The sequence below is a fragment of the Carassius carassius genome, chromosome 6, assembly GCF_963082965.1.
Source record: "Carassius carassius chromosome 6, fCarCar2.1, whole genome shotgun sequence".
In the NCBI taxonomy this organism is placed as follows: Eukaryota; Metazoa; Chordata; class Actinopteri; order Cypriniformes; family Cyprinidae; genus Carassius; species Carassius carassius.
The window spans coordinates 36210963-36222347 of NC_081760.1; the positions used below are offsets into that span (position 1 = coordinate 36210963).

At 34.5% G+C, this 11385-nt stretch overlaps 1 protein-coding gene across 2 annotated transcripts; it reads left to right on the forward strand.

The window, feature by feature from the left end:
* Positions 1 to 5403: 5403 nt before the first annotated feature.
* Positions 5404 to 11122, forward strand: LOC132142779 (mitochondrial uncoupling protein 2-like). Of its 2 annotated transcripts, none has more exons than XM_059552893.1 (7): positions 5404 to 5552; positions 6255 to 6388; positions 7272 to 7479; positions 7656 to 7853; positions 8743 to 8844; positions 10304 to 10484; positions 10581 to 11122. In XM_059552893.1, the coding sequence occupies exons 2-7, from the start codon at positions 6263 to 6265 to the stop codon at positions 10693 to 10695; spliced, it is 930 nt and encodes a 309-aa protein (XP_059408876.1). In that variant the 5' UTR covers positions 5404 to 5552; positions 6255 to 6262; the 3' UTR covers positions 10696 to 11122. The 2 variants fall into 2 exon arrangements, with proteins under 2 accessions (XP_059408876.1, XP_059408877.1); XM_059552894.1 differs by having other exon boundaries at positions 5500 to 5556; positions 6262 to 6388.
* Positions 11123 to 11385: the final 263 nt, after the last annotated feature.

Consider the following 11385-nt stretch of genomic DNA (forward strand, 5'->3'; position numbering starts at 1 on the left):
TAAATGATCTGTAATTTCCCAGATTTCTCATTTCGCTCTTCCTTTCTCAATTCTTTGCACCTGCACTTTGGGTTTTTCTTCTTTGTAAAATGTGAGGATGATCATAACCTGTCAGCGCTGAACCATTGGATATGAATCAGCTGAGAGTCGATGCTGTCCAGCTGTGTTTAGTGTCTAATTTATAGTGTATCTACAGGTTTTATTTGACTGTGATCTCACCAGGCATGTGGCATGTCTGCACACCTTCTCATAAATTATTGTTTGTTTTTTTTTAAATAGAGGACTTAATACTTTATTTCATGCTGCTGTTTTTAAGTTTACATTTTAATGTGAATGGTTGAAATCGAACTGTAAATGATTTAGATAACGTCCAGGAATTAAAAGTATGAAAAGAAAATATCCTGTCCTGCTATTTCATTTATAGTTTACTGTATTACAGTCCATTTGCAGTACAAAAAGTGAGGTAAAACTACTGAAAGTGTTTTTTTTAAGTGTCAGTGAAAGGATCCTCAGAAATGGGGTTTTATTTATCATTTTATATGAGATTTCTGTCAGTAAACCTTAATAACATTTAAATAGAATTTTTATAACATTTAAATCAAAATCCTAAATTTTAATAGAATCAAATTAAGCCAGATTAGGTAGCAGGGATGCAGATTTAGGCTAAATAAAGCTGTCACTGAATTATTTTGATTAGTAATAGTAATAAACTTGTTTTCCCGATATAATTATAAAATAATCAAATTTTTTCACGTAAATTCAAAGCTTGATGAATAGGTAAATTGTTATATATATATATATATATATATATATATATATATATATAATATGCTTTTTATTTATTATTCACATTTTATTAATTACATTTTTATTTAACCCTGTATAAATTTATTATTATTTACATTTTATTGCGTTTTATTATTTCTTTATTATTTTATTGTTTTTGTTTATTTGATATGAGATTTCAAATAAAAAAATCACATATTAGTAGTAGTAGTATGGGAACATTTAAAAAATGCAATTTTTTTAGGATAATCTAATTAAAATGTTCTGCTTGGTCATGCTGAATGTGGCTGTTGTTGAGTGTAATGACCACTAGAGTCCAGTAGAGCTGTGAGACTTTGTGTTTGAAGTCTGTGCTGTTCTCCAGAGTTCATGACTGTAACACAGAGATGTGTCCTGAATGAAATGCCGTGTCTCTCCACCACTGACGTTTAGAGGGTGTGCGCGCAGACGTCCAATCATACGCCGATGTTCTCTGATCTGCCCAGTACTGGAGATACTTGGCACACACATAATAACATCATGCTGTCTCAGTCAACAAGTCCTACGTCAATACCGGGCAATTTGTTTGCAAAGACTGTTCTCACAGCTTCAAAATGAACTTTTTAGGAGCAAAATATCCTGTAAATAAATCTATTTACTACTTGCTAAAGCACTCTCCCATCACTAACTACTTGATAAGTCAGCTGTTTATCTGTTTCAGTTATCCGCTTACCTATCAAGTATTGTTTTATCTTTAACCTCGTATCTTTTGTACTTGATCCAGGTACTGTGCCACAGATCAGCAATGCAAACAGTAAAATCCCTGTACATCTGCCGTTTATGAATTAACCAATAAAATCAAAGTCTACTGCAATAGTGTAAACTCGACAACCTGCGGAGCACTGTGTTGCGACATCATAATGACAGCTTCAAAAATGCACTTATGTGTTTTTTAAAATGCAGAAAGCTGTCTGAAATATTCAATTCTTTTTTTTTAAATAAAATATAACATTTTAAAATTTTCAATTTATTGAAGTTAAAATCCTTTGAAAGTGCTTTACAATCTTTTGTGATTTTGTGCCTCTTTGGGATGGCACCACGAGCTGTCATTTACTTGCCGAATGCAAGCTTCTGGAGGGTGCATAAGTCTGAACTAGGGAGTTCAGGTATATTGGTGCAGAGCCAGTGGTTTTCTTGAAGGCAAACATCAGTAACTTGAATTTGATGCAAGCAGCTATTGGCAGCCAGTGTAAAATGATGAAGAGAGGGGTGACGTGGGCTTTAATCTGCTCGTGAATGACCGATCTCGTTGCTGCATTCTGGATCAGTTGCAGAGGCTTGATAGTACAAGCCGAAAGGCCCACCAAGAGTGCATTACAATAGTCCAGTCTGGAGAGAACAAGAGCTTGGATGAGGACTTGTGTGGCCTGCTCTGACAGGAAGAGTCAAATTTTCCTAATGTTGTATAAGGCAAATCTGCAGGACCGGGCCATTGTAGAAATATGGTCTGCGAAGCTTAACTGACCATCGATCTCAACTCCAAGTTTCCTGGCTGTCCTGGAAGGAGTTATGGTTGACAAACCCAGCTGTATAGAGAAGTTGTGATAAAGTGCTGTGTGGGCTGAGGCTGCAAGCAGTTCGGTCTTAGCAAGGTTGAGTTGAAGGTGATGGTCCTACATCCAGCTAGAAATGTCTGTCAGGCAGGCTGCAATGCGAACAACTACAATCAGATCATCTGGTTGGAATGAGAAGTAGAGTTGAGTTCAATAGGAAAAGCCATGCTTCTGAATGACGGATCCTAAATATGACATGTAGATGGAGAAGAGAAGTAGTCCAAGCACTGAGCCCTGAGGAACCCCAGTAGCAAGTTGTAACTTTGAAAACCCACCCCTCCAAGATGGAACAATTATTAATTTTGTTGTGGTAGTATGTCATTTTAGCTGTGAAGAAGTTTCCAGAGAAGGAAGAGAGGAGTGACTGATGGTGGAGGAAGTGTGGATGAAACCATAGAGGATAGGTGAGAGGGAGAGAGTGAGCATAGGTAATTACAGTAATATAATTCATTATTGTTGTTGTTTATATTATGATAATTATTAATATTAATATTTTATTATTTATAATTAATATTTATGCGTTTTTCTTTTTTTTTTGTCATTTCCAACATGCATAATGGCATAAAAAGTTTTAAGTATTGTCTTTATTGTAGATGAGAACCTGGCCAATGCATTGTAAGTATGTGATCCACTGTACATACATAACATGGGTTTTTCTTTTACTTTGGTGGTAAAAAAAAAAAAAAACTGGATGTTTTTTGTATTATTATTATTATTATTATTATTATTGTGGACAAGGCCTTTGAGATTGGAAAAAACTGTTGAAATTCAATGTAGTTTAAAGTAAGCCTATGTCTCTACTCTGCTCTTATTGGCATATCAGGCTTGATTTTCCCTTGATAAAGTGTTCCTGGCTGTAGGACAGTCAGCAGATGACTAAAGATAATGCTCCAGCTGCTGCTGGTGTCTGTTGCATAAACCTGTACAGTTCAGGTCTGTTATCAGTCCTCCATGAACTTCAGTCGCAAACGTCAGCCCCTTCACATCCTAATGACTGACTCAGATAAACATTAGACCAATGTTAGACCACTTCACAGTCCGGATCCAGTCCTTCTGAGAGAGATCAGACTATCAGTGAAGCTGAAGTCTCCATATTAGATTGACAAACAGATCTTACTCTGCAGTTTTGAGGATATACAGTTTATTGATTTTTGACAGTAGCTCGGCTGTCTTCAAGACTGTAGCAAAAGACAGTAATTCTTCACTGCATTTGTTAAGCAAAGGCAAATGAAACATGCTCAGTGGGAATATTCCCCTCCATCCCTCCGTCTGTTCAGTTTGGTGAACTGATTCTGGTGATTTGTTTCAGGAAATCAGTCTGTACATGCGGTTTATTTCACTGCACTGATTTGCCGATTCATGAAAATAATCTAATTTCACGACAAATAAGAGTTTTGCTGCTGCTTTTATGTAGGAAAATGTTGAGTTAAATGATAATAATAATCACAATTCAGTATTATTTCGTTTTTCTTTCTCTTTTAGATAATGGTGTACATGTGGGTTAAAGATTAATCCTGTGCACTCTCTCTAACTGAGATTGTTTGTGTGCCATAAAAATACATATCTGACTTATCTAAACGATATTACTCTTTTAAATGGCATAGATCTAGTTTGCTACTTTAAAAAAAATGTTTGTTTGAGAAATCTGACACAGGATCACTGACTGGCTCAACCAATGGCGTGAGACTGGGGCGGGGCTATCTTTTTTTTGGACCAATGGCAGATGGGGGAGTGTTCGGGTAACGTTTAAAAACAAACTTTATTTTTGCAGTTCCACTTGGTGATTCAGTGGCAGAGGAATCACATACTTCAACTTTAACAATTCTTTTATATTAATATGGTTTCATTTAGAACTATATCTGTCCAAAGAATTATTACTATTATTATTATTAGTACCATAACGACATATGATAGCTGTACTATTATCATTACTATTATTATTTAATATTTTATTTATTTATTATTAACATTTATAAGTTTAATACACATTTAGCATTTATATTAAATTAAATATTTTTGCCGATGCTGTGGCAAAGGAATCATATAGTTCAGTTGTGTTCATGGATCAATTTAGAACCATATGTGTCTGAATTATTTTTACAGTAACAAATTATAATAGCTTTTTTTTAATTATGATTAATATTATACATATACATTAGATGTAAATTTAGTTGTTCCTTTATATTAATGATTCAATTAAGAAACATATCTGTTAAAACGTCCATATGATTACCTAAACATATTTTTATACATTTAATGTAAATATGAATGTAGCATTTTAATGTTTTTTTTTTTTTTTGGTTATTCATTGGTGGAAAAATCACATGGTTCAACTTCAATGGTTCTTTGATTATATTAATGGTTTCATTTAGAAGCATATTTGTCTGAACAGCCCATAAGGATCTTGACTTGTAATGAAATTTTTAATTTTTAATTTTTTTTTGAATGAGCCGAACATGTTAGCTGAGGATCGTCGAGGTTGTGCTGTATTTTAAGGCGTGCAGTGATTGATGCTTCATGATTCAGCTGAACCTCCTGCGTGTTTTCCTCCATCTGTTAAACAGAAACTCATATATATTCTTAGAGCTTTGTTGTTTGGCTCATATTTTTTGGTTTCCCACCCTTCCATGAGGCCAATCATCTTTCAGACCCTGCAGGACTGTCCCTGCGCTGCTATTGGCCGACAGCTTTTCTGAGCTCCTTTAATGCATCTGCACTTTCATTAGTAGCCAAATTATAAACATCTGCAGTCATGTTACAGTAAACATTTATTTATTAAGCATTGGTATTTTAATGTTTTCCTTAAAGCTGAATGTTTTTACACACAAACCCATTGGATGGTGATTGTTAAGCATGCATGAGTCATTCATTGTTGATGCTGTTAATGTGCCTGTTAATGACAGCAGCATCGTCAAATGTTTTCAAAAGCTTTGTGTTCACTAGTTATCTAAGCGCTTGTTTATCTGGATGTGGGATGTTTTTGTACTGGACTCTGTGCTGGAAGGTGGACTTTGTGTCGGCCAGTAATCTTTCCTCGAGAAACACCTCCCTGAGCGGAGGAGGAAGAACCCCTCTTGGATAATGATATATAAAGAAAGACAGATCATGCCCTCGTCCCTCCAGAGCTCCAGTCGTCATCCTGTCACTCCATCAGACAGAGGAACTCAATCACAGGTCAGTTCACCACCTCTGTGTTTCATCTGGAGTTCATAACTCAACAATATTATGCAAACAAAAAAAATCTGAATAAATATATGATAATATATAGCATGCCAAAACAATTTAAATCGTGATATATACAAAAATAATTCATTTGAATGTGATGCATTATTTTTTATTGTGCAAAAGTTCTAGCAAAAGCATCCAAAATAAGCTAAATATTTTGATCTTTACTCTCAGAACATTTTCATATGTTGTGAATAGTTACACCAGGAGTCAAAAGCTTTGACTGAGTTTGACAGTTTTAAACAATTTTGATCAATATTTCTGCTAAGATACGTGAAATTAGTGTTATAGACTATTATAAACTTAATAAAATTAATCTTAATAAAAAAAAGCTTTTTAATGTAAGAAAAATAGTCTACTGTAGTATGCATTTGTATGAAACCTTTGTGCAGCATAATGCAAATGCTTTCAATCATTTCAAAGCATCCCAGGATGCTCCTCATGCAGCTGGTTGATGAATGTCCAGAAGAGCTCAAATATATCAGAGTTTTTATTTGTGACACGTTGTGGTCTTATTCTAAAACATGCAAAATAGTCATAATAAAGAATTAGTTGGTGTGTCCAAACTTTTGACCAGCAGTGTACTGTATGTCATGCATTTTATAATGACAAGTATTGTAATGGTGTGTGTGCGCGTGTGTGTGTTTTCAGCTGTCAGTATGGTGGGTCTGAAGCCGTCTGATGTTCCTCCTCCTCTGGGTGTGAAGGTTCTCAGCGCAGGGACGGCCGCCTGCATCGCTGATTTAGTCACCTTCCCTCTGGACACCGCAAAAGTGCGGCTACAGGTACAGACCTCAACCCCAGAGCTGATAACAGCCTCTCAGTCTTTTCACAAATAATAGATTCTTTATTATGATACAAATCATATGAAAAATTCTAAATGTTTACCTTATTTTTAAAGATTTCTTTACATTTTCTAAAAATTTATTTAAAATATTTTATTTTCTATGATGAATATGATTCTATTTAAAAGTATATGAATATAGTGTATATATATGAAATATTATGTATTACAAAATATATTAAAATAGGATAATATATTATGTATTTTATATTTTTGTTCCAACCATATATTTACGATCATAAAACAATTTAATTAATGATTATTAAGATTAATATTTTAATTTGTTAATGAATATTCTTTTTTAATATTTCTGAAGAAATATATATATATATATATTAGTAAAATATAATCTTAATATGAATGTTTTTAAATTATTTCAAGATTGTATATTTAAAAAATATATTTTATAATTTATATATTAAAATATCACACTACACACACATATATATATTTTTTATAAATAGGATTTTTAATAAATAGAATATAAATAATCTGGATCATTTTTAGGGATTCTGTTAGTTATTAATATGTCAAATTGAAAATGTATACCTTCTTTTTTAGGATTCTGAAGAAGAAAGCCACCAGGATAATCTATTTAAATATTGTATATTAAATATTATGTTTTATAATATATTATCTATTATATTAATTTCTATTAAATATTTTTTTCAGTGGTAATTGTTAGGAATTTGGTAGATGTTTTTAAATTTAAACAAGATTAAGATTTTATTTATTTATTTGATTATTACTACATACTTGTACTGTTATACAAGTCTGGTGTGTCTGGTTTACTCCCATCACTATCTCTCCATGTTTTCTTCCAGATCCAGGGAGAGAAAGCGGTGACGGGCGCAGCTGAAGGCATCCGGTACAGAGGGGTGTTTGGGACCATCAGCACCATGGTGAGAACCGAGGGCCCGCGCTCGCTCTACAACGGCCTGGTCGCCGGTCTTCAGAGACAGATGGCCTTCGCTTCCATACGAATCGGCCTCTACGACAACGTCAAGAGCTTCTACACACGCGGCAAAGACAGTACGTTCAAAAAGACCGCTTTTCACTAGATAGAGAAGAAAACCTCAAGTCAGATCTCAGCTGTTCCTCCCAGACCAGAACGAGAATACTGGGATGAAGTATCTGAGACACAGCTGATTCTTGAGAGGAAGCAGACGGGGCTCTTGTTTAATGGTTTGGTCATGTTTGGCTTGCAGACCCCAACGTGGGCATCAGGATCCTGGCAGGCTGCACCACCGGAGCGCTGGCCGTGTCTGTGGCTCAGCCCACAGATGTGGTGAAGGTGCGCTTCCAGGCCCAGATGAACCTGCAGGGGGTGGGCAGACGCTACAGCGGCACCATGCAGGCCTACAGACAGATCTTCCAGCACGAGGGGCTCCGGGGCCTGTGGAAAGGTGTGTGTTTTGTGTTCGCTTTTACTTTACATTCTTTCAAATAAAGCTTACAAAATGTGGTTTTTGCAGCGATGCCATAGAAAAACCATTCTGGGCTCCCAAAACAACCTTTACACACATTTGTTGAATGGAAAGATTTCATGAGTGAACAAGCTCTTATTTCTATTTGGATTAAACTATTTTTTGTATATTTGTCTGTATTAATTATTTGTAAAAGTCATTCTAAACTTGTTGTAATACATAAAAAAATAAATAAATAAAATAATATATATATATATGTATATTTAACTGTTACATTTATTTCAACATATACAAAAATAGCAAAATATAATATATGAAATAAATGTTAATATATATATATATATATATATATATATATATATATTACATATTACACATTACAATATATATTTACAAAAATTATGTATTACACATAAGAATAATATAATGTAAAATGTAATTATTAATATTAACTTTGGACTTTTTTAATTATTCATAGAGATGTATATATCTATATTAAAGATTTTATATGTGTGAATATGTTTATATTGCAAAATAAATGTAAAAATGTGTGCACTTTAATATTATGCATTATATGTGATCTATTTTAAGGTTTAAAGTAAATTAAACTAAATATGTTCTTAATTTGAAAATGCATTTCTTTAAGACTTAGTGTATGTTCAAAACATATTTTGGTCAATATATACAATACTACTACTACCTATAATAATAATAATAATAATAATAAAATGATTTATATTTATTTGATTGATTGCCATGCGAATATACGGTTTAATTGTATCAGAAGCATGTGTTTTTGTCTTCGCTTAAGCTGCGCAGCACTGATGACTGATGAATATCTTCTTTAATCTGATTTGTTTCCACACAGGAACTCTGCCCAACATCACGAGGAACGCGCTGGTCAACTGCACTGAACTGGTGTCCTACGATCTCATCAAGGAAGCCATTCTCAAACATAAACTCATGCCAGGTATGAAACCTCACAGCAGGGCTCAGAACCAGACACCTAAACCGCTCCGTTAGAGATCTCTATAAACAGGACCAGCCATTCCTGACTATTCATGTCACATATTTGTCTCGTTTCTATTTTAGTAATTCTATAAGGTAGAAACCAGTAGCCTAAATTCATAAAACATGATTTCAGCAGACAGTGTTTGTCATAATCAAAACGTATGGCAGTGTGTGGCGCAGCAGCCTCTAAATCAGGCCAGGAGTCCATGAGGAGACGCAGCTGAAGCGTCTGTGATTGGGCTAGAGCTCACACACCCTCCCTTCAGCGTCCCGCAGTGCTAATAAACAGAGTCAGACGTGCTAGAATGAACCGGCACAAACCACTTTCACCAGATAAGATAGCACTGGTGATCAGGTCAGGTCTCACTGTCTGATTCACACCATCAGCACTTCTGGAGGGAAGAGCCTGAAACATTAGGGCAAAGGTGTGATGAGGTTTCCACACACACACACACACACACACACACACAGAACAAAGTGTGTGTGACACCATCAAACCAGAGTTGACACTGTTAACTGACACCAACAAAACTCAGTGTTGTTGCTGTAATAAAGAAAATGAAATGAGAAATGTTACCTTTGGCAAATAACTGAAATAAGGTGAAGTTTTAAAAATGACTAAAACTGAGTCAAAAATAAAATAGAGAGAAAAAAATGTTATATCAAAAGCTCATAAAATTACTAAAACCTAAACTAAAATGAAAATAGAATGAGTAAAACAATCACATTTGTAATAAATACTATTAGTAAATTAATAATAGGGAAAAAATAGATTTCATACAGACCATAATAATCAATAAACAATTAATTTCAGATGGAAGAACAATAAGGCAACTATTTAATTATATTTAACTGAATAAAATATAGAAGAGAAATGAATACTTTAAGACTTTTAAGAAATTAAACAAAATGACAGTATATTTGAAGTATTACAATTATATGTATTTATAGACACAATATATAAAAAAACGAATAACATGACAAAAGCGCGTAAATGACTAAAATTACAATTTAAAATACAAAATATTAATGAATACTATAAAAATACTAGTTAATAAGTAATAGTATAAATATATATATATATAATAGTTTTTACATTTGTAAATAAAACGATTCCATTTTAGACGGAAGAACAATAAGGTGACGATTTATAGAATCTTCATGACAGAAGACCTAATGCCAAAATATGAAATTTTGTTCTTTTTATTAAATATTTAGTGATCGACAGACAGACAGATCTATGCATTACAAAGCAAACAAAAACACACAAAGGCATACAAATCATCAATACAAACTATAACGCTATGATAGTATAAAATAAATGCTGGTCTACATCAGACACATTGAATGATTTGAGAAACTCAAACTCTAGGTTTGATTTCAGGAATATTTCTAATCTTGTTGTTTTGTGCTCCCAGACACTCTTCCGTGTCATTTCGTGTCTGCGTTCGGAGCGGGGTTCATCACGACGGTGATCGCGTCTCCTGTGGATGTGGTGAAGACGCGCTACATGAACTCTCCTCCTGAGCAGTACAGGAGCTCCCTAAACTGTGCCTGGACCATGATGACCAAAGAGGGGCCCACCGCCTTCTACAAAGGGTGAGCGGCAGAAATCATGAATCATCTTCTCACAACACATCACACCTGTAATGGTCTCTGACCAGCAGCCGAAACGTTTCTGTGTTTCTCCTTCAGTTTCGTTCCATCTTTCCTGAGGCTGGGCTCCTGGAACGTGGTGATGTTCGTGTCGTTCGAGCAGCTCAAGAGGGCCATGATGATGTCCAGGACCAGGATCGAGGCCACTGCCTAGAGCTTCACCTCAGACCCCTGAAAACCTTTCAAACGCACATGAGCGGCTGTTTCAGATTCCTCTGACAGGACGATGACGAGAACAGTGTGACTTCCAGTTTCACACAGGCAACATCACGACAGAAACACATGACCGTCATCCTTTCTCTTTCAGGGTAAACCGCTAGAAAAGCCACACAATGATCACACAATGCACAAAGCTTCTGAAACTCCGCCCCTTGATAAACCAATGTACATAATGTTTATGTAATATTTATATGTCCTCATTTTTTAAGCAATTAGAGCTTTGTTTAAAGCTTAATGTTTATTCAACCCTAAATATCCAACAACTAACCCTGGAATGACCTAAAAAGTGTGGTCTTATTACTGGAAACAACTGGAAAAGACATAAAGATAAGCACATGCTTCAATAAACACCTTTATACAACTTTCGGATGTCTTTGTGGGGACTGTTGTGAACTTTATGCATATCTCTTCAAAAAAAGATATTATGCTATCATGCATTAATCCCGTAGATAAAAAATAACTAAATTCTACAAACCCAATTTTGGCATGCAATAAGATAACTTTTGAACAGTATTTTGCTTATGCATGCATAATTATTATTTTTTTACCATATTAAGTTGTTGTACTTTATGTGGAAGAAGACTGATATTCAAACACATGCATCTCTTTTCAAAAGAGTACAAAA